This window comes from Coregonus clupeaformis, chromosome 27 (genome assembly GCF_020615455.1).
Source record: "Coregonus clupeaformis isolate EN_2021a chromosome 27, ASM2061545v1, whole genome shotgun sequence".
Lineage (NCBI taxonomy): Eukaryota > Metazoa > Chordata > Actinopteri > Salmoniformes > Salmonidae > Coregonus > Coregonus clupeaformis.
In genome coordinates, this window is record NC_059218.1 from 4,709,837 (window position 1) to 4,733,406 (window position 23,570).

General features: G+C 45.3%; 1 protein-coding gene across 3 annotated transcripts in view; it reads left to right on the plus strand.

The window, feature by feature from the left end:
* LOC121541417 (ral guanine nucleotide dissociation stimulator-like) overlaps positions 1-18,141 on the plus strand; it is a 124,563-nt gene extending 106,422 nt beyond the window's left edge. For all 3 annotated transcript variants that reach the window (XM_041850409.2, XM_041850407.2, XM_041850408.2), the window contains exons 8-17: positions 2,714-2,791; positions 5,853-5,939; positions 6,053-6,085; positions 6,179-6,300; positions 6,519-6,611; positions 14,368-14,593; positions 14,919-14,993; positions 15,637-15,894; positions 16,011-16,125; positions 16,432-18,141. In XM_041850409.2, coding sequence (XP_041706343.1) covers positions 2,714-2,791; positions 5,853-5,939; positions 6,053-6,085; positions 6,179-6,300; positions 6,519-6,611; positions 14,368-14,593; positions 14,919-14,993; positions 15,637-15,894; positions 16,011-16,125; positions 16,432-16,607 — 1,263 coding nt within the window. In that variant the 3' untranslated portion in view covers positions 16,608-18,141. The remainder of the gene's footprint in view (positions 1-2,713; positions 2,792-5,852; positions 5,940-6,052; positions 6,086-6,178; positions 6,301-6,518; positions 6,612-14,367; positions 14,594-14,918; positions 14,994-15,636; positions 15,895-16,010; positions 16,126-16,431) is intronic.
* Positions 18,142-23,570: the final 5,429 nt, after the last annotated feature.

Here is a 23,570-nt window from a genome sequence, read left to right on the forward strand (position 1 = left end):
CATTTGTTTTCATCAAAGGGCAAACAATTCACAAAATGAAACAATGAATGCGCAAGAATTGGAGGGAGACAGTTCAGCCATTCTGGAGAGCGACTCGCCTATATCGCCACACATCCCTCCCCTTCTTGTCTCAACATTTTAAATTGCACTCAAGACACATTATCTTCACACATATTTTAGATGCTTTTCACTGATAGCCGCAACTCAATAATCAGCTAGGCCTATTGTCACGCACGCTGCCCAAATTGTGGGCTTCCCAAATAGGCATAGGCCTACAGCTATTTTTTTAAAGAAGTGAATGATCCTTGATTCCTCTGTGGCTAAGTAATGCTTCTGGTGAAGTATTTTGAATGATTTTATGTATAGACACGATTCTATGTATAGACAGGAGTAATTATATAATTTTGCCAAATGTATTTCCATTTACTTCCCTATTGGACCCACCGCTATCCCATTTCTCTCCTGTTCTATTGGTTTTCATATCAACTTTCTTTTGTTGTCCAGAAGCCAAAGGAACAATCCCAGTCATATTAGCAACCCATTCTAGTTGTTGCATCTTTAGATTCCCCCTCTTTCTAAGTTTCTAACAGAGATTCTTATCTGTGCAAAGCTGTCATCAAAGCAAAGGGTGGCTATTTGAAGAATCTCAAATATAAAATATATTTTGATTTGTTTAACACTTTTTTGGTTACTACATGATTCCATATGTGTTATTTCATATTGTTGATGTCTTCACTGTTATTCTACAATGTAGGAAATAGTACAAATAAAGAAAAACCCTTGAATGAGTTGGTGTTCTAAAACTTTTGACCGGTAGTGTACAACTCATGTAATGAAGCAGCCAATAAAATTTGCCATATGGCAATTCACGGGAAAATACCATTCTAAACAGCGCACCTGGTCCTTGCACACTCTTGGCAATCCAGAAAAACGCATGTCAAAAATGTTATAAATTGATTTGCATTTTAATGACGGAAATAAGTATTTGACCCCCTCTCAATCAGAAAGATTTCTGGCTCCCAGGTGTCTTTTATACAGGTAACGAGCTGAGATTAGGAGCACACTCTTAAAGGGAGTGCTCCTAATCTCAGTTTGTTACCTTTATAAAAGACACCTGTCCACAGAAGCAATCAATCATATTCCAAAGTCTTCACCATGGCCAAGACCAAAGAGCTCTCCAAGGATGTCAGGGACAAGATTGTAGACCTACACAAGGCTGGAATGGGCTACAAGACCATCGCCAAGCAGCTTGGTGAGAAGGTGACAACAGTTGGTGCGATTATTCGCAAATGGAAGAAACACAAAATAACTGTCAATCTCCTGCAGCGCCCGCAAGGTCCCCCTGCTCAAGAAAGCACATATACAGGCCCGTCTGAAGTTTGCCAATGAACATCTGAATGATTCAGAGGAGAATTGGGTGAAAGTGTTGTGGTCAGATGAGACCAAAATGGAGCTCTTTGGCATCAACTCAACTCGCCGTGTTTGGAGGAGGAGGAATGCTGCCTATGACCCCAAGAACACCATCCCCACCGTCAAACATGGAGGTGGAAACATTATGCTTTGGGGGTGTTTTTCTGCTAAGGGGACAGGACAACTTCACCGCATCAAAGGGACGATGGACGGGGCCATGTACCATCAAATCTTGGGTGAGAACCTCCTTCCCTCAGCCAGGGCATTGAAAATGGGTCGTGGATGGGGTATTCCAGCATGACAATGACCCAAAACACACGTCCAAGGCAACAAAGGAGTGGCTCAAGAAGAAGCACATTAAGGTCCAGGAGTGGCCTAGCCAGTCTCCAGACCTTAATCCCATAGAAAATCTGTGGAGGGAGCTGAAGGTTCGAGTTGCCAAACGTCAGCCTCGAAACCTTAATGACTTGGAGAAGATCTGCAAAGAGGAGTGGGACAAAATCTCTCCTGAGATGTGTGCAAACCTGGTGGCCAACTACAAGAAACGTCTGACCTCTGTGATTGCCAACAAGGGTTTTGCCACCAAGTACTAAGTCATGTTTTGCAGAGGGGTCAAATACTTATTTCCCTCATTAAAAAGCAAATCAATTTATAACATTTCTGACATGCGTTTTTCTGGATTTTTTTGTTGTTATTCTGTCTCTCACTGTTCAAATAAACCTACCATTAAAATTATAGACTGATCATGTCTTTGTCAGTGGGCAAACGTACAAAATCAGCAGGGGCTCAAATAATTTTTTCCCTCACTGTAAAGGGCTGGTCATGGGTGGTTGGTCTTTACTTGGACGTGGGGGTGTGTTGGTTTGGAGGGATAGCAACTAAGCCCTCTTATGCACACATAGACCTCAAACCCTAACATTCCCCAAATTCCAGAGCACACACACACAGACATTAGGGCATCTAGAGGTAGCCGTTATGTGTGAATTATGGATAGGTAGGTGTGTTTTTGGGGGGTGGGTGAAGGGGAATCCCCCAGTGACATCATAGCATGGTGGTAGGCTGTGCCATTTGGGGATATCCCTACTCTGCCTGTTCCTCTACAGTAGAATGTGGGGGTCTGTATGTTTGCCTTTTGATAGCTTGATAAAGGACAGGACGCATTCCAGGAAAAAGTGTGTATTTTTTCATTTAATGAACCATGTTTTATCAAACAAAAACAGAAACCGGTGTTATTTGATCTCTGAAATAGGGGCTTAGGCCTTTGATCTCACTGTGTTTTTGTTGTCTGTTCTTCTCTGTCTAGGAGGGCACGTCCAAATTTGCCACCTTGGAAATAAACCCCAAACGAGCCCAGAAGAGACAGCAGCAACCCCGAGACCTGGTAAGGACATTAAGAGACAGGGAATGCAATAAAGGAGGGGGAGATGGACTGGGCAGAGAGAGAGATAAAGGACTAAAAAGATTGATGAGGAAGATAGAAAAAGTGGCTTTAGGGAAATGGAGGATGACATAAAAAGCAGGGAGGGAGCGAAGAGAGAAATTAAATGACCTGGTAGACAGATTTAAAGAGAGAAGAGGGCAGGAGGAGAGATAAAGTGAAAGCGTGACAGTCAGAGAGATAAAGAGAGAGAGGGATGGACAGAGAGGGAAAGAGAGAAGGGAGAGAGATAGAGAGATAGAGAAATACGTTTCAAGAGACGGATGGGGAGAGAGAGGAGGTGACAGATGTAATGAAAGCGCTCCCATCTTTTTTTTAAGCCGTGTCAAGAAGCGCTCCAGCGGGTAAGACACCATCGAACAGAAAAAAAGCAGCCCCTCTCTCTGTCCTCGCTGAACTCTGCAGACACATTCACTTTAACACACACACACAGACACACAGCGTACTATCACACAAATATATAGGTGTGCATAGTCATTCAGAGACACACACATACAGTGGCTTGTGAAAGTATTCACCTCCCTTGGCATTTTTCCTATTTTGTTGCTTAACAACCTGGAATTAACATGGATTTTGGGGGGGTTTGTATCATTTCATTTACCCAACATGCTTACCACTTTGAAGATGCAAAATATTTTTTGGGGTGAAACAAACAAGAAATAAGACAAAAAAAACAGACAACTTGAGTATGCATAACTATTCACCCCCCCAGAGTCAATACTTTGTAGAGCCACCTTTTGCAGCAATTACAGCTGCAAGTCTCTTGGGGAATGTCTCTATAAGCTTGGCACATCTAGCCACTGGGATATTTGCCCATTCTTCAAGGCAAAACTGCTCCAGCTCCTTCAAGTTGGATGGTTCAAGTTGGATGGTTCCGCTGGTGTACAGCAATCTTTAAGTCATACCACAGATTCTCATTTGGATTGAGGTCTGGGCTTTGTTTCCCCTTAAACCACTCAAGTGTTGCTTTAGCAGTATGCTTAGGGTCATTGTCCTGCTGGAAGGTGAACCTCTGTCCCAGTCTCAAATCTCTGGAAGACTGAAACAGGTTTCCCTCAAGAATTTCCCTGTATTTAGCGCCATCCATCATTCCTTCAATTCTGACCAGTTTCCCAGTCCCTGCCGATGGAAAAACATCAACACAGCATGATGCTGCCACCACCATGCTTCACTGTGGTATGGTCTTCTCGGGGTGATGAGAGCTGTTGGGTTTGCGCCAGACATAGCGTTTTCCTTGATGGCCAAAAAGCTCAATTTTTGTCTCATCTGACAAGAGTACCTTCTTCCATATGTTTGGGGAGTCTCCCACATGCCTTTTGGCGAACACCAAACATGTTTGCTTATTTTTTTCTTTAAGCAATGGCTTTTTTCTGGCCACTCTTCTGTAAAGCCCAGCTCTGTGGAGTGTACTGCTTAAAGTGGTCCTATGGACAGATACTCCAATCTCCGCTGTGGAGCGTTGCAGCTCCTTCAGGGTTATCTTTGGTCTCTTTGTTGCCTCTCTGATTAATATCCTCCTTGCCTGGTCCGTGAGATTTGGTGGGCGGCCCTCTCTTGGCAGGTTTGTTATGGTGCCATATTCTTTCCATTTTTTAATAATGGATTTAATGGTGCTCTGTGGGATGTTCAAAGTTTCTGATATTTTTTTATAACCCAACCCTGATCTGTACTTCTCCACAACTTTGTCCCTGACCTGTTTGGAGAGCTCCTTGGTCTTCATGGTGCCGCTTGCTTGGTGGTGCCCCTTGCTTAGTGGTGTTGCAGACTCTGGGGCCTTTCAGAACAGGTGTATATATACTGAGATCATGTGACAGATAATATGACACTTAAATAAAGTCCACCTGTGTGCAATCTAACTAATTATGTGACTTCTGAAGGTAATTGGTTGCACCAGATTTTATTTAGGGGCTTCATAGCAAAGGAGGTGAATACATATGCACGCATCACTTTTCTGTTATTTTTTTTTTTTTGAAACAAGTAGTTTTTTTCATTTCACTTCACCAATTTGTACTATTTTGTGTATGTCCATTACATGAAATCCAAATAAAAATCAATTTAAATGACAGGTTGTAATGCAACAAAATAGGAAAAACACCACGGGGGATGAATACTTTTGCAAGGCACTGTACACACAAACAAAACTCTTTCCCTTTGCCCTTTCACTCTCACTCGTCTTCTCCACTTTAAAATCGCTGTCTTTGAAATTGGCCCACTTTGTAGCAAATGACTATCATGAATGCATCTAATGTAAATAGTTTAGAGGAGCAGTATTTTGCTTTTCAAAATCAAGGGGTTCATAGTTCATTGTTCTCTCTCTGTGGTGGATAGAAGGGACACACACCACTCTAGTGGTTATTTATGGGATCACTCTGACTCGCAAAATGCTCACAGCTCACTCTAGTGGTTATTTATGGAATCACTCTGACTCGTAAAATGCTCACAGCTCACTCTAGTGGTTATTTATGGAATCACTCTGACTCGCAAAATGCTCACAGCTCACTCTAGTGGTTATTTATGGAATCACTCTGACTCGCAAAATGCTCACAGCTCACTCTAGTGGTTATTTATGGAATCACTCTGACTCGCAAAATGCTCACAGCTCACTCTAGTGGTTATTTATGGAATCACTCTGACTCGCAAAATGCTCACAGCTCACTCTAGTGGTTATTTATGGAATCACTCTGACTCGCAAAATGCTCACAGCTCACTCTAGTAGTGATATGCAACTTTACAGTTTCATTTAACTGTAATTACAGTGTAATCATATGATAATTTGTGCAATTATTAAACTGGCAATAACAGCCAACTGTAGATAGATCATTAATATAATCATTGTACACAGAGGGAGATGCAGATTGTTTTTATTTTGGTTTTCATCTACATGTGTCCTCAGCGGGGAAAAAGTCTGTAATGCATTATTTCATCACTAGCAAAGTCACACATGCTCGCACACACACACACACACTAACCCCAGTCTCTGTCTGCCTGTGTGTGTGTATTTCAGAGTGTGATGCAGGGGACCATTCCCTACCTGGGTACTTTCCTCACAGACCTAGTCATGATGGATACTGCCATGAAGGACTACCTGGACGTGAGAGTCACACACACACACACACACACACGCATGAACACACACCTTCTTTCCTCAAAATTACACACTAAACAATTTCTGTTCTAAAGAACATTATATTGTCTTGCTTACAGGGAGGGCTGATACATTTTGAGAAGAGGAGGAAGGTAAGAAATGCAACATGTATGTAATATGTGATGATGATGAAGATGAAGATGTGACACTGCATACTTACCCTCATCTTTCCTCTGGTCTTATAGGAGTTTGAGGTGATTGCCCAGATCAAGCTTCTGCAGCTGGCCTGCAACAATTATAACTTCACCCGCAACAAGCGTTTCCGAGAGTGGTTCTCCAGTGTGGACAAACTCACTGAGGCTGAGAGGTAAGAGAGGGAACAGAGAGTATTCTGTTAGAAATACATGAAAGAGTATTTTCATATTACACCAGAAATAGATTGTGACGAACAGTAGGTATTAGAATGGAAGGGCGGGAGAGAGGAGAGGATTATGAGAGGGACAGTGGAAGAGAGGGAAGGGGAGGACTAGAGACTTGACAAGACAGGAACACACACACATACTCTTCTTTGTGTGTTTTCCACAGCTACAGTCAGTCGTGTGAGATCGAGCCGCTGTCGGAGTCAGCCTCCAATACTCTGAAAAAGAAGAACACAGGAATCATCAAACGCTGGAGCGAGTGAGTCAAGAAATAAATCCTCCCAAAATTATTGTAGAAAGTATTTCCATTCAACAGGTGCAATATGGGTCCGATTCAGACTCAGGAAATGTAGCCTTTTAGACTTACCTTATTCAGTCGCGTAACGTGCTCCTGCAGGTGTGGCTACCTTGCGCGCTCTGAATAAATGTTATTAAACTGCTGAAAACCCTCCCACTTGTTGGCCGACAGATTTTCTCGTGGAGTTTTCATACAATAGGGTTTTCAGTACATTTACAGTATCATAAGCCATCCCTTTAAATACGGTGTACCTATTTAGTTAGAATTTTGTCAACAGACTCACTAGAATATATCGAGAGAACAGGTTCACAATATTAGGGATCAATTAAAGAAAGCCATCTAAATATATGCATATTCGTCTCTGTTTCAGCACCAATTGGTAGATTTAAAAAGACTCTGATCTTGTAGATTATTTAGGTTTAGGAAAGTATTTATGAATCATAGAAAACAGATTTGGAGAGCCTTTATGGACAAAATAAAAATTAATTCTGAAAATTGCCACATTCGGTTCTTCAACCCATTGTAATGTTGGAAGATTAGTGTACATATATTTATAATAGGGAGAATAGTGTACCATAGTAGGCTATACCCTCGTCTATTGCCTGCACTAACTATGGAACTGTGTGATGACACGGCCAAGTATTGCGCCATGCGTTGGGTTCAAACTGTTACGGCTTGGTCTGTGCTCCATAATGATTTAATTAGTTTTTTTATTTTTATGATCAACTGTTACTAATGATCCTCAGCAACAACCACACGGCCGTGACAGTGTTTACAAAGGAGGCAAATGAAGGTAAAGGAAACAATGTAATTAAATGATAATGTAGGCTATACCAACTGAAGGGAACTAACAGTAAATTTGCAGTTGAATATGTGTGGTTATTAGGCCTACTGATGTTCGATACTGATAGTGGCTAATATTTAACATGATAGAAATAGTAAACAGAGAATGTCGGGGTAGCCTATAATTAAGACATTCGAGAGTGCCCACTTTACTGTGGGAAAGTTGATATGTTGATATGCTTCAGTTTGTTGCCATATGACTGGTTTCACATTTGTCTCCAGTGATTATAAGGTAAAATAGATCTAAAACAAGTGTCATTTATATTTGCAATTCCCTTATCCAAACGGATTACTCAGTTACTTAGCTCTTATCAATAGCTCTTGTAAGTTGTTATTTCTATTGAAAAAAATAAAGTAGATGCTTTTCCCACTTGGAACCAGCAGGTTCTCTCGACCTTATTCATGGTTCCGTCGAGCGTAAAGGTGGTGGAATTGTTAGGGAATTAGTCAAGGTCAGAATACGGTGTATCTGTAGACACACCTCCGCCACACCTTCATGTTTCCAAGTTTTAATGTCACATGCACAAGTACAGTGAAATGCCTTTCTTGCAAACTCAAAACCCAACAATGCAATAATCAATAACAATGTATTACTAGAAGAAGAAAAAAAACACACAAGAAATAAGAATAAGAAATATTAAATACACAATAAAGTAATTAAGTAAGCATACTATATACAGGAAATATAATACCATATTTACAATGTGCAGGGATACTGGAGTGATGGAGCTAGATAAGTATAGGGGTAAAGGGACAAGGCAACAGGATATAAGATAAACAGAGTGCCAGCAGTTTGTATGTGAGTGGGTGTGCGGGTGTGTAGAGTCAGTATAAATGTATGTGCATATTATGTGTGAGTGAGCAAATGATGGAGTGAGTGTTTGTGTGTGTGTTCATTTATTCGATCTCCACCTCAACCCAATAGCCGGTGAATAGCATGCTATTCTCATGCTTAAGTTCAAGGTCAGAATACGTTTAGAGAGAAATGTGCATAAAAAGGGAATTACTGTCAGAAGAACCGATGTGGATGTGGTGGAGGAGTCAAGCGCAGGACACAGAGGTTTCGTCCAACAGACTTTACTAGTCCAAAGTGCAAAAGTACAATACACGACCTCGAACAAAAACAGAGGCGAGGGAATTACGCAAAACATGCGTAAACACTAAACAAAACAAACAGAGCGCAAACACGCAGCTCCGAACGACACGCAGACAACAACACACAATCTAACCAATACAAAACAGGGAACTTATAGGACACGTAATCAGAACACAAACAGACACAGGTGTACAAGACAGACCAAAGCAATCACACCACGAAACATTCAACGGTGGCAGCTAGTACTCCGGGGACGGCGAACGCCGAAGCCTGCCCGAACCAGGAGGAGGAGCAGTCTCGGCCGAAACCGTGACAGTACCCCCCCCCCTTGACGCGCGGCTCCAGCTGTGCGCCGACCCCGGCCTCGGGGGCGGCCAGGAGGACGCGGACCCGGGCGCGTGGGATGCCCACGGTGGAACTCAGTCAGGAGGGATGGATCGAGGATGTCCCTCCTAGGCACCCAGCACCGTTCCCCTGGACCGTACCCCTCCCACTCCACGAGATACTGGAGACCACTCATCCAGCGCCTCGAGTCCAAGATGGTCCGGACCCTGTACGCCGGGGCCCCCTCGATGTCCAAAGGGGGCGGAGGGGTCTCTCCTATCTCATCTTCTTGGAGTGGGCCAGCTACCACCGGCCTGAGAAGAGACACATGGAACGAGGGGTTAATATTTTTGAACTCAATAGGCAGTTGTAACCTGTAACACACCTCGTTCAATCTTCTCAGGACTTTGAAGGGCCCCACAAACCGCCGACCCAGCTTCCGGCAGGGCAGGCGGAGGGGCAGGTTTCGAGTCGAGAGCCAGACTCGATCTCCCGGTGCGTACACCGGTCCCTCACTGCGGTGGCGATCGGCGCTCGCCTTTTGTTGGCGGATGGCCCGCTGCAGATGGACATGGGCAGCGTCCCACGTCTCCTCCGAGCGCCAAATCCACTCGTCCACCGCAGGGGCCTCGATCTGGCTCTCGTGCCACGGTGCCAGGACCGGCTGATACCCTAAAACACACTAGAAAGGTGTTAAATTGGTGGAGGAGTGGCGGAGAGAGTTCTGGGCCATCTCTGCCCAGGGGATATACCTAGACCACTCCTCTGGCCGGTCCCGGCAATAGGACCTCAGAAACCTACCCACATCCTGGTTGACTCGTTCAACCTGCCCATTGCTCTCTGGGTGGTACCCCGAGGTAAGGCTCACCGAGACCCCCAAGCGTTCCATGAACGCCCCCAGACTCTGGAGGTGAACTGGGGACCTCGGTCAGACACAATATCCTCGGGGACCCCATAGTGCCGGAACACGTGGGTAAATAGGGCCTCGGCGGTCTGTAGGGCAGTAGGGAGACCCGGCATTGGGAGGAGACGACAGGCCTTGGAAAACCGATCCACAACGACCAAAATGGTGGTATTCCCCTGGGAAGGGGGTAGGTCGGTCACAAAATCCACCGAGAGGTGGGACCATGGTCGTTGTGGAACGGGTAGGGGATGTAACTTACCCCTGGGCAAATGTCTAGGCGCCTTACACTGGGCGCACACCGAGCAGGAGGAGACATAAACCCTCACATCCTTAGCTAACGTTGGCCACCAGTATTTCACGCTAAGGCAGTGCACTGTCCGGCCAATACCTGGATGTCCAGAGGAGGGTGATGTATGAGCCCAATAAATAAGATGATCACGAACCTCGAGCGGAACGTACGTCCGCCCCACAGGACACTCGGGGGGAGTAGGGTCGGTACGCAGTGCCCGCTCGATTTCCGTATCGACCTCCCATACCACCGGAGCCACCAGACAAAACTCCGGCAGTATGGAAGTAGGCTCAATGGACCTCTCCTCTGTGTCATACCGCCGGGACAGGGCTTCTGTCTTACCGTTCTGGGACCCTGGGATGTATGTGATCTTAAAAACAAACCGGGTCAGGAACATGTTCCACCTAGCCTGACGAGGGTTCAATCTCCTAGCTGCCCGGATGTACTCCAGGTTACAGTGATCAGTCAGAATGAGGAAAGGGTGTTGAGCCCCCACAAGCCAGTGCCTCCACACCTTTAGGGCCTGGACTACAGCTAACAGCTCCCTGTCCCCAACGTCATAATTGCGCTCCGCCGAGCTGAGCTTCTTGGAGTAGAACGCACAGGGGCGGAGCTTAGGTGGCGTGCCGGACCGTTGTGACAGGACCGCCCCAATACCGGTCTCGGACGCGTCTACCTCAACTTGGAATGGTAAAGAGGGATCCGGATGCGCCAGCACCGGGGCCGAGGTGAACAGGTTCTTCAGTTTGACAAATGCCCTGTCCGCCTCAGCTGACCACTGCAAACGAACCGGACCCCCCTTTAGTAGGGACGTAATGGGAGCTGCAACCTGTCCAAAGCCCCGGATAAACCTCCGGTAGTAATTAGCAAAACCCAAGAACTGCTGCACCTCTTTTACAGTGGTTGGAGTTTGCCAATTACGCACGGCCGACACACGGTCTACCTCTATCTCCACACCAGACGCGGACAACCGATAACCCAAAAAGGAGACGGACTCCTGGAAGAACAGGCATTTCTCTGCCTTGACATACAAGTCATGCTCCAACAGTCTTCTCAACACTCGGCGCACCAGGGCTACATGCTCGGCTCGTGTAGAAGAGTACACTAGGATGTCATCGATGTACACTACCACACCCTGCCCATGCATGTCCCGGAAAATCTCGTCAACAAAGGATTGGAAGACTGAAGGAGCATTCATTAGCCCGTATGGCATGACGAGATACTCGTAATGACCCGAGGTGGTGCTAAATGCTGTCTTCCATTCATCCCCCTCCCTAGAGGAAGGCCCTCAAAATTGTCAAAGACTCCAGTCACCCTAGTCATAGACTGTTCTCTCTGCTACCGCACGGCAAGCGGTACCGGAGTGCCAAGTCTAGGTCCAAAAGACTTCTCAACAGCTTTCTACCCCCAAGCCATAAGACTCCTGAACAGCTAATCATGGCTACCCGGACTATTTGCACTGCCCCCCCACCCCATACTTTTTACGCTGCTGCTACTCTGTTAAGTATTTATGCATAGTCACTTTAACTCTACCCACATGTACATATTACCTCAACTACCTCAACTAGCCGGTGCCCCCGCACATTGACTATGCAACGGTACCCCCTGTATATATAGCCTCCCTACTGTCACTTTATTCTATTATAGCCCCCTACTGTCACTTTATTTTTACTTCTGCTCTTTTTTTCTCAACACTTTTTTGTTGTTGTTTTATTCTTACTTTTTTTGTTTAAAATAAATGCACTGTTGGTTAAGGGCTGTAAGTAAGCATTTCACTGTAATGTCTGCACCTGTTGTATTCGGCGCATGTGACCAATAAAATTTGATTTGATTTGATTTGATAATGCGCACCAGATTGTACGCGCTCCTGAGATCCAACCTTGTGAAGAACTGCGCTCCGCGTAATGATTCCGTCATAGTCGCAATCAGTGGAAGCGGGTAACTATACTTAACCGTGATCTGATTGAGACTACGGTAATCAATACACGGGCGCAAACCCCCGTCCTTCTTCTTCACAAAGAAGAAACTCGAGGAAACCGGGGAAGTGGAGGACCGTATGTATCCCTGTGCCAAGGACTCGGCTATGTAAGTCTCCATAGGCGCTGTCTCCTCTTGAGACAAGGGATACACACGGCTCCGCGGAAGAGCCGCTCCTGTTTGGAGATTTATCGCACAGTCCCCCTGTCTATGAGGTGGTAGCCGTGTTGCCCTCGTTTTGCTGAACACAAGTGCTAAGTCCTCATATTCGGGGGGAATGCGCATTGCGGGCACTTGGTTCGGACTCTCTACCGAGGTCGCCCCTAAGGAAACACCTAAACATCTCCCTACACACTGGGCAGACCACTCCATAAGAGCCCTCTGTTGCCACGCAATGGTAGGATCATGGGCGCTTAACCAGGGAAGCCCCAGCACCACGGGGTACGCAGGAGAGTCAATCAGATAAAACTGAATGATCTCCTCATGACCCCCCTGCGTCGTCATCTTAAGTGGTGCTGTGACTTCTCTGATCAGCCCCGACCCCAACGGCCGGCTGTCTAAGGCGTGGACAGGAAAGGGGGCTTCTACCGGCCGAAGGGGAATTCCTAGCCTATAACAAAATGCCCGATCAATAAAATTCCCAGCTGCGCCTGAATCTACTAGCGCCTTATGCTGGGAATGAGGTGCCACCTGTGGAAATCTCACAGGAATACTCATGTGACCAACAGAGAGCTCTGGGTAAGTGGGGCGCCTACTTACCTGAAATGACTCCCCAGTGCGTGACCTGTTGTCCCCTCTCCCAGGAGACCCTCCCCAGCACCTGGCCGCGGTGTGTCCTCCACGGCCACAGTTGGTGCAGGGGGTGGCCCCCCTCGGGTTCTCTCTCCTCCTCTCTCTAGCGCCAGCACCCCCGAGCTCCATGGGAATCGGCTCGGAGGTGCTGGAGGGTGGAATGGATGACCCCATGACTCGGGACGTCCGCGGGTAGCCAGCAGGGTGTCGAGACGGATGGAGATGTCCACCAACTGGTCGAAGGATAGGTTGGTGTCCCTGCAGGCCAGCTCACGACAAACGTCCTCTCGTAGGCTACACCGGTAATGGTCGATGAGGGCCCTCTCATTCCACCCCGCATCCGCCGCTAGCGTCCGGAACTCCAGTGCGAACTCCTGTGCGCTCCTCTTCCCCCTGTCGGAGGTGGAACAGACGCTCCCCGCCGCCTTCCCTTCAGGTGGGTGATCGAAGACAGCCCTGAAGCGGCGGGAGAACTCCGCGTAGGTGATGGTAGCGGCGTCTATTCCCCTCCATTCGGCGTTGGCCCACTCCAACGCCTTGCCGGATAGACAGGAGATGAGGGCGGAGACGCTCTCGTATCCCGAGGGCGCTGGGTGTATAGTAGCCAGGTAGAGTTCCACCTGCAGGAGGAACCCCTGACACCCGGCTGCAGAACCGTCATATGCCCTCGGGAGCGAGAGCCGAATGCCACTGGGTTCCGGTGCTGAGAGAGGAGGACTGGCCGTTGGTGATGGGATGGTGTAAGAAGGCGTGGGCACCTCTCCAGTAACCAACCGGCGCAGATTGTTGGACACCTCGTCCATGGCGGCCCCAAGTTGCCGGATCATGGTGTCCTGATAGCTGATCCGTTCTTCCAGCGACTTGGGTGCCGCCACTGCTCCTGCTGACTCCATAGTTGTCAGAAGAACCGATGTGGATGTGGTGGAGGAGTCAAGCGCAGGACACAGAGGTTTCGTCCAACAGACTTTACTAGTCCAAAGTGCAAAAGTACAATACACGACCTCGAACAAAAACAGAGGCGAGGGAATTACGCAAAACATGCGTAAACACTAAACAAAACAAACAGAGCGCAAACACGCAGCTCCGAACGACACGCAGACAACAACACACAATCTAACCAATACAAAACAGGGAACTTATAGGACACGTAATCAGAACACAAACAGACACAGGTGTACAAGACAGACCAAAGCAATCACACCACGAAACATTCAACGGTGGCAGCTAGTACTCCGGGGACGGCGAACGCCGAAGCCTGCCCGAACCAGGAGGAGGAGCAGTCTCGGCCGAAACCGTGACAATTACATTCCAATTACGCGTGCTTAACTCGGGTCGGAATTCCCCGCTATATGATTTACAGTCTATTTGTGTCAATGTTATTTTTTAAACTCATTCTTCTTTTTCTTACTCTTCCTCTCATTTTGCACTTTCATTCCCATCTCTCCCTCCTCCCTCCCTCTCTCCCTCCCATTCCCTTCACTCCCTCTTTCAGTCGCCAGCCGGCCAGCTCAGAGCCAGGCTGCAGCAGTGCGGGCAGCTCTCACTCCAAATCCTTTGACCAGCTGCGCTACGCCCCCTGCATGGGGGTCTCGGGTGGAGGTGGAAGGGGTGACGGAGCAGACTCCTTGAGCATCACCTCGGGCGGCTCCAGCAGCTCCGACGTCGAGGACATAAATATCAGCTTAATCTCTGACTCACCCGACGCCCACGAGCGAAAGGTGAGAGAGAGATATGTTTTATTTTTCTATTTAACCTTCATTTATACAGGAAAGTAAATTAAGAATACACTCCTATTTACAATGACAACCTGTCAGAGGACTGTGTGCTATTGAATTCTGTCATTGTTGATATCTGTAAACAGGAAGTTGCCCCACTGTGTATGATGATGATGTCATATCATTGAGTCTACCTTTAAAGACCATGATACCAGTATGATCACTATAGCGGCACTACTGTCGTAGCATATTATAACTCTTCCAGCCCACAAGAAACAGCCCATGTGAGGCCCACTGGTGACTGTAGCTCTTAATTCCTTTTCTGTAGACCTCCACACCTTCCGTAAAACATTCCAATTCCATGTTAGGGAAGTGCGGCCCCTTGCCTGACCTGGCACCCACGGTACTCTTTACTACTTCCTGTACTATATTTCTGTTTCACCTACGCTAGCCTGTGGCACAGCCATTTCACACTATCATCAGAGGAGTGTGCTGTTTGGACTGTTTCTATCTGTGTGACATCACCATTACATCATCCCTGTAGCCATTTTTGGGGGCGAGAATGGCGTGTGCGTGTTAAGTAGTTTTCGAATGTGTACAGGTGTCGAAATGATTTCTGCGTCTGCTCCCTTTGATAATCACCGCACCTTGACCTTTTTGTTTTGACTGGTTCCATTTGTTGTGTCTTTGTTTGGGGTGAAGAGTTCACCTTGTATCCATACTACTCATAACAACTCAATAGAAGTAGCATTGTGGGTTTCACCTGGTTGCAAATTCTTCTCTCCACATTTTTCATTGTGTTTTCTACATGCATGTCATGTTAGTGGTATGTGCAATTCATGCAAGCACTCTTGGGATTGTCCCATTACTCATAATGTAAAACAACACCAGTCTCAATTCCAGTGTTCCCAAGTGTTTGTCAAAATACACTGGAATCCATTCAACAGTTTCCAAACATGTTAAGATGCATTGCTTTCCTTGATTGCATCTCAATATTCTTAAGTGGCACTGTGGTCTAACCTGTGCTGTCCCCCTTCTCTCTCCAGTTCTGGGAGTCCACCTCTCTGTCCTCCCTGGATGCCTCTGGTCTGGGCTCTGGCTCGGGCTCCAGCAGCACCTCCTCCTCCTCCATGTCCTCCACGCCCGTGTCGGGGGCCGGCTCCCGCTCGCACAAGCGCTCCGTGTCGGGTGTGTCCAACTATTCGTCGCTGTCACTGCCCCTCTACAACCAGCAGGTGGACGACTGCTGCATCATCCGGGTCAGCCTGGACGTGGACAACGGCAACATGTACAAGAGCATCATGGTGAGCTGCTGCGTTGGTGACGATTAGGGAGAAATTCCCAGCCAATGTGTTTAGTGGTTGTGGGGTCTGGTTGAGCCAATCCCAATGTCTTAATGTGGTCATCATGTGATCTCCAGGTGACCAGTCAGGACAAGACGCCGGCGGTGATCAGGAAGGCCATGGTGAAACACAACCTGGACCGGGAGAGACCGGAGGACTATGAACTGCTGCAGAAGATCTCTGAGGAGAAAGGTCAGTCAGCTGTCTGTCATGCTCACCTCAGGACTTACAGTAAAACTACAAAGATACAAACCTCAGAGTTGATGCATTTTGAACTACATTTCAAAGTTACAAACATTTCAGTGTTCCTAACCCATTGCGAATTTGTTCGTATCTCTGGTCCTACTGTACTTTTTAGAAATATCTCCACACTGTACGCCTTGTCTAACAATCTCTCTGTCCAACTTCTCAACCAGATTTTAACATTCCCTCTTGCCTGTTGGTTCAATGTGTCTTTTAACCATACCATGTTTCTTTTGCACCCCCTTCCCTCTACAGAGCTGAAGATTCCAGACAATGCCAACGTTTTCTATGCCATGAACTCCTCGGCCAACTACGACTTTGTCCTGAAGAAACGTGGCTTCCCCAAGGTGGGCCGGACCAAGCACGTAGCCAGCTCCACCCTGCCGCGCATGAAGCAGAAAGGCCTGAAAATCGCCAAGGGCATCTTCTGAGGGGCCACACCATGTCCTCGCCCACCTCCCCGCTTCCTGCTGGGCTCTCTGGGTGCCATCTTTTAGTGCCACCCTTTCTGTGCCATGGTAGAGGAGCCTGTCGCCAGCTCTGTCGTGTGTTCGGCGTCTGAGCGTCAAAGCCTCAGAGGACTAATAAAGCTGAGTGGTATGGACAGCCCTATAGGCCAATGAACTTGCACTGGACTCCATTTTGCGAGGTAGCCGACTGCACTTGTGGAAGCAGTGACTCTGTGTGGATGCTGGGTATGCTTACATACCCACATCTGACCCCTCTCCCAGGTGTTTCCTAACCAGGCCACAACCCATGTTCCACAAAGGCCAGGTCACTTCCTATGAGCCCAAATCCCTTCCTGTTAGCTTCAGCTCTCTGTGGATGTCCTAATCGAGAGCGAGCACTCAAGAGGGAAAACCTGAGGGAAAGTGGTAACAATGTCATCCAGGTGCGTCTGAAAATGCCTTCCCTCTAAAGGAGTTACACTCCCTATTATTTCTACAGAACTCTCCCTCAGCGGATGCAGCATGTTTCTCTGGATGTTACTCCTTTTTTACACTCCTTTCTACACTACCAACAACTGCATCTGTTTCTACGACGTTCCGCGACACACGGACTGAGACAGATGGACAGTTGAACAGATGCTCAGTACTGCCAGCTTGCGGAGGGAGACCACTACAAGGAATTTGGGAGAGAAAGGCCCCTACTGGGTGTCTACATCTGGTTGTTGACCAATCACCAGAGACTTTACTCCTTTTAACTCCTTTCTTATAATGGGAACATGTCCAGTTTGTTAAACTAACACTATTCACACAAATGAGGCATTATTATTACTACAGGCATTCAATAATACCTACTTTTGTCACTGCTTTGATGCGGCAGCGCTCTGCATTGATTGTGCTTTGCGTCTTATTACGCCAAGTGGTGCTAACGGACAATGAAATGCTACAACCAACCCGCTCCCTCCCTCCCCTTTGCTTTCATGCCTGATGTCTTCAGTTTCACACTAGCGTTTGAGAGAGAGGCTCTCTCCTGACAGCTGGGCCAACGAGAAGGAGTAGGTGGCCATGAGGGCTTTATGACGATGGTTCATGGAAATAGTGCAACTGAGGCATCAAGCATCCATTTTGGTTCAGTATTTGCAGTTTTAATGTGGGCATTTCTGTAATACCCCAAAAAACATGGGGCCAATTAGAGTACCTGAAATGGTAGCTTGAAATGCACAATGCCGGGCGGCCATGCAGCTCAAACATGGCTTTTCCTGGGTTGGCAATGCCTTAGAGAGCAGAACTGCCTACATGTGAGCCGAGTGGCACAAAATGACTGTTGTTGGCATGGTGACCACTCCCTCAGTAGGCAGTTAGCTCCAAGCCATTTGATGGACCCCATGTGTGATAGACCCTCTTGTCAATGACTTGCAGAAGGAGAGAAGCTTATGTAAAAGGACACTGTGCTCCCTTTGTGTGTGTGTGTGTGTGTGTGTGTGTGTGTGTGTGTGTGTGTGTGTGTGTGTGTGTGTGTGTGTGTGTGTGTGTGTGTGTGTGTGTGTGTGTGTGTGTGTGTGTGTGTGTGTGTGTGTGTGTGTGTGTGTGTGTGTGTAAAGTACTCAAGCACTCAGAGAAAGAGCAAGAGCGAGAGAGAGAGAGATGGACAGAGATGGAAACATGAATGTTGTATTGTGAAATGAACCGTGGTCTTTAAATGTCTGGTCTTTTTGTTCCCTGTAGTGTAAAGAAAAAAAGAAGAATGAAAGGACTGTTCTTCTTGTCTGCTCCCTCCTTTCTTTCTCTCTTTCACTGAGGCCTTTCTTCCTTGTGTACCAGGGTTGGGGTCAACTTCCTTTCAATTCAGTTCATTCAGGAGATAAATGAAAGAGAGGAAAAGAGCAACTCAAGTTAAAACATACTAGTCCACTCCACGTGTGCCAAAGAACAGAGAAGACTGGACTATGAGATAGGATCATAGCCTGTTTTTGAGAGCATAGAGATTGCAGTGGGGGAGTGAGTTTGCTTGCTGTTGAGAGACTCCTTGCACAGATGTGTGATTCTTTGTCAATGACTTTGATTGAAGATAATCTGATAACGAGTCCTTGGTTTGTAGTACCCCATGTCAATCCATTTCTTACAGTATTGCAGCACTTAGGATCAAACCCAATGTCCCTAATTATCAGCAGCCATTTTTGTCAGTGGTATTGTGGATTACAGTGTTAAAGTCTGTGTTCATGCTCAAAGGGTTTCCTGAAATTAGGGACTTTTTGACTGTGACCGTGTCACACTGTGTCCTGTGCATGACAATAAACATTCTAATAGGGACACAGGATTGGGTCTCTATCAGAGAGCAAGCTATATGTAGGCTGGCTATACTTTACTTCTATAGCCTTTTTACATATTATACCAACCTGAACCGTAGTGTGCTGGCTGGCTCTGATATTTTATTTCAACATGGTGCTTTCCAGCACAGTTCCAGCAACTATGGTTGATGCATAACTAGGCCAGCGCAGTACAGCTTGGCCCAGCTCAGTACAGTAGTGTAAAAAGGGTATGTCAACTGCCACATAAATCCTATAACATGCCACAACAGTTCGAAACATTGAATTTACATTTCACAACACATCCTTGATGTGCCTAATAGTAAAGCCATGGAAATGTTTTCAGGTGCTATAATAATAGTTTTTCATATGTCAGTTATCATAAAGATGGGTGGTCATAGGGGAGGGGCTATATGGACACTCCTGGTGCCCAAATTGATGATGTTTGTCGCGCAGTGAGAGTCTAGTGGTGACGAACGGATTCGGTTCAGTCAGTTCAGTTCAGACGGAACTTGAAACTTGTCGGCCGAAGTTGGGACTTGGGAGTGTTCAGAATCATTCTGTTTTTGTCTGAGTAATTGTTATTTCTTTTACAAAAATGTAACATTAGAGGTTAATGTCGGAGTAGTACATTTTTCGGAGTAAATCACTATTGGCTACACTATCTATCTACTTCCCTCCCCTTAGTGCGGCAAACGGGATTGAAGGACACGGTGCTAGGTGTTGTTGTGCTGTTGGCTTGCAGTGCAAACTCTCCCCATTGGGCAGTGTAGACTGTATAACGGTGACGTCCATCCAGATGGTTACTACCAACATTCCAAGTTATTTTTTCGTGTAGGCTGCTATCCTACTCAAAATAAAATCAAATGGGATGGAACAAATTGGAGATGGTGACCAAATCCAGATGATGACCAATACTGCAAGTTATTTCTCCCTCGGCCATCACTTTCTTTTACAAGTTTTAACTAGCGCCATTCTGCTGCTGTTGCCATCTAGCCAGCATAAACTAGCTGGGAAGGGCCTATCAGGACGACTGACTGAACCAAATCCACACTCGACTCTCAGCTGCGCGACATACGTCATCCATTTGGGCACCAGGCGTGTCCGTATAGCCTCTCCCTAGTCATAGATATAGCATGTAAGTACTGCGTTATGAATGCATTCAACTGTGCTGGTTGGTGACAGTGATGGTGTTGATAAGGATGCTGTATGTTTGTGAATATTGGGGTCCGGGAGTCTACTGCCCTTACGTGATTCGCTGGACTTCATATCGGTGGTGTTGATGGAAGTTGCCCCTAAGCCCTGATTCAAGGTCAGCTTCTATTCCTACCTCCTATGACCAAGGTTAGGATTGAGGTTAGGAACGCTAAACCTAGATCTGTGGTTAAAGACAACTTATGTGTTTGGTCAATGAATGAGGGATGGATCCTTTAACTGGAGATCCATCTGCACATCTCAAACTTTTGTGTAAGTCCCGAGTTAATGCGTGGGTGTAAGTGAGAGTTCATCTTAGGAATATGTGCCTATTCTTTCTCTTTTTTTTGCTAATGTCTTTGTGTCCCCTCCCCAGCTACCCAGAATATCTATATATCAGAGAGGTTGGAGATGGGGATCTGTCAAAAAGATGTCAACATTTCAGGTTTCACAAATGTTAGTCTGTGTGTTAGTATGTGAAAGAGACTCTCTTCTGTGTCTATGTGTTGTTTTTGGTAAAAGCAAGGGCCAAAGACTGCACCGATCAATCTAAGTTAGTCCCTCTCAGAAACACTGTTTGATCAGGAATATGTCCCCATGCCTCATCGCTCTCCATCACTGTCAAAGACTCAGAACTTTCTACCGATTACCTGTTCAATGTTTTTTCTATATTATTTTTGTATTTTTTGTATTATAAAAGACTCAATGTCCTTTGTACTTTAGATTTTGTGTGTGTGTTGGCTTTATTTATTAACCTGTAAATACTTTTTTGTAGCATTGTACATTTTGTTTCTTTTCCCATGCAATTACAAATTAATATATATGTAAATATAAATATATATAAGACGTTTATACCACTGTATTTGCAGGTCCACTTGTCTCCATATCCCTTTGACTTTGGTTGCTTTACGTCAATCCTCTGTCTTTTTTGTATAATGGTCAGTTTTTATATTGCTTTCCCCCTTATTGCGCTGTTTGTAATGTTGGAGAAAAACCCACCTAATAAACACCTACCATGTGTCAAATCTTTTGCATTTGTCTCTGCTGTACTACACTGTATAGTAAAGTATATTAGGATACCCCACTGAAAAACACTTTACTTGAATGGGTATACATAGGCATTCATAACACCTTTTATGAGGTTTCTTCAGGTCATGACACAGTTGCAGTATGGTTCAAAAAATCTTTATTTATTCAACATCCATGGAGTGACGTTTTCAAAATAAAAGTCGCTTTCAATACAATGGAACAAAACATAGTAAAAAACTGGGATATCAAAAGAGATGTGAAATATCATTAAACAATATATTCTACATAAAATCAAAAGCAAGCTCTGTGTACAGATACAATACATCAGTTCAAATGTCCTGTTGAACAAATGAGCAGTGACTACTGTTGCTCAGAAACTCACTTACTGCTCTTTGTTAAACACTAAGGGCTCGATTCAATCAGTATCGCAGAAGATCCGTGGTATAGTGCAATTGAAATTTAAAGGTAATTTCCGATTGAGCCAACATATGCAGCATTTACCGTGAATTTAGTCACGCGAACCCTAGAACATTGCCTTTAAATTTAAATTGTGCTATACCGCGGATCTTCCGTGATACAGATTGAATCGAGCTCTTACAGAGGCCTGCATGTTCAAAAACGAAGGCCTCGATTCCACCTGAACCGCGGTATAGTGCGCTTGACATTTAAAGTTAATTTCCAATTGAGCTGACAGCTCAGTCTTATTCAGTCATGTCTTATTCAACCAAGAGCAGTATCCATAGGGGTATCTCCTCTCACAGGTTGTAGTTACAATGTTAATCTCAGTCTACTGTCTGATGCCCTCTCCCCACACAAGGCACTGCCACTTAGCCTATTCCCTCTGATTTGCACTCCTTTTAAATACAATACACCTGTTGTAAAATCCAGTTTTTGTCTCTGCTATTTCTTATTTCATTGGATGACCATGGTGATGTGGTAATATGTTCTTGTACTTGAGTAACTAGTTCTTTGACAAAATACTATTTTGCACTCTCATGTAGTTTTTAGAGGGGCTACTTTTACTTCTTCTTGGGTGATGGTGCCTTTGTAAGGACTTCTTTGTATTTAAGCATTTGCTGCAACCATAGCACCTAAATGGTTTTTATTCAGTTTTCGGTGTGACTTTTTTTATGTGCACCTAATGCAATTGATGAAATAAAGCTTTTTCTACACATATACACTCAGTATCCAGTTTATTAGGTACACCCATCTAGTACTGGGTCGGACGCCCTGTAGCCATGAAGGGATGCACCTGGTCAGCAACAGATTTCAGATACACTGTGGCATTCAAACATTGCTCAATTGGTGTCAAGGGACCTAACGTGTACCAGGTGAAGCTGGTTGAGACAATTCCAGGTGAAGCTGGTTGAGAGAATGTCAAGAGTGTGCAAAGCTCTTATCAAGGTAAAGGGTGGCTATTTGAAGAATCTCAAATATAATATATATTTTGATTTGTTTAACACTTTTTTGGTTACTACATGATTCCATGTGTGTTATTTTAGAAAATTGTAAAAATAAAGAAAAACCCTGGAATGAGTAGGTTTCAAAACTTTTGACTGGTACTATATATATATATATATATATATATATATATATATATATATATATACAGTGGGGAAAAAAGTATTTAGTCAGCCACCAATTGTGCAAGTTCTCCCACTTAAAACGATGAGAGAGGCCTGTAATTTTTATCATAGGTACACGTCAACTATGACAGACAAAATGAGAAAAAATATCCAGAAAATCACATTGTAGGATTTTTAATGAATTTATTTGCAAATTATGGTGGAAAATAAGTATGTCCACATTCAGGCTGGTCGACCCATCGGACCCTCCTGTGGATTCTCTCTGTCCCTGCTTAGACCCAATATCCCTAAGCATCCACGAAATAAACAAAAACATCTGAGATCCCCACATGTACCCAACAACAGAAAACATCATTCTTCAAAAATTAATACAGAAAGAATATGACACAAATTATGTATTACACATGCAAATATGTCTATATATCATTGCAGACACTGGAATGTAGTCCACTACACTGCATCTCCTCAGCAGTGTCGACTTTCAATGAAACGTCGATGATGGAATCTGAACATTTCCACACCTTCCTTGTTCCACTTCCTCCAGTCCATTCATATTGTCCATGTTTGAGTATTTGAATCCCCTCTACACATTCCCCCATATGCTTCTGGAAGAAAAGAAAACACCAACCAGTATCTTTTGCAAAACAACACATGCAAATTAAAACATCAATATCAACAATAATATAAAAATGATATATAAAATGAATCACATTCCACTTCCCCCCTTTGATTCATAACAAAATACTAAATATCACAATAATATGTAAAAACATGTGGAAAATGATCGGATATTCAAAATGGATATCTATCCATCAATACTCCATCCAGTCCCA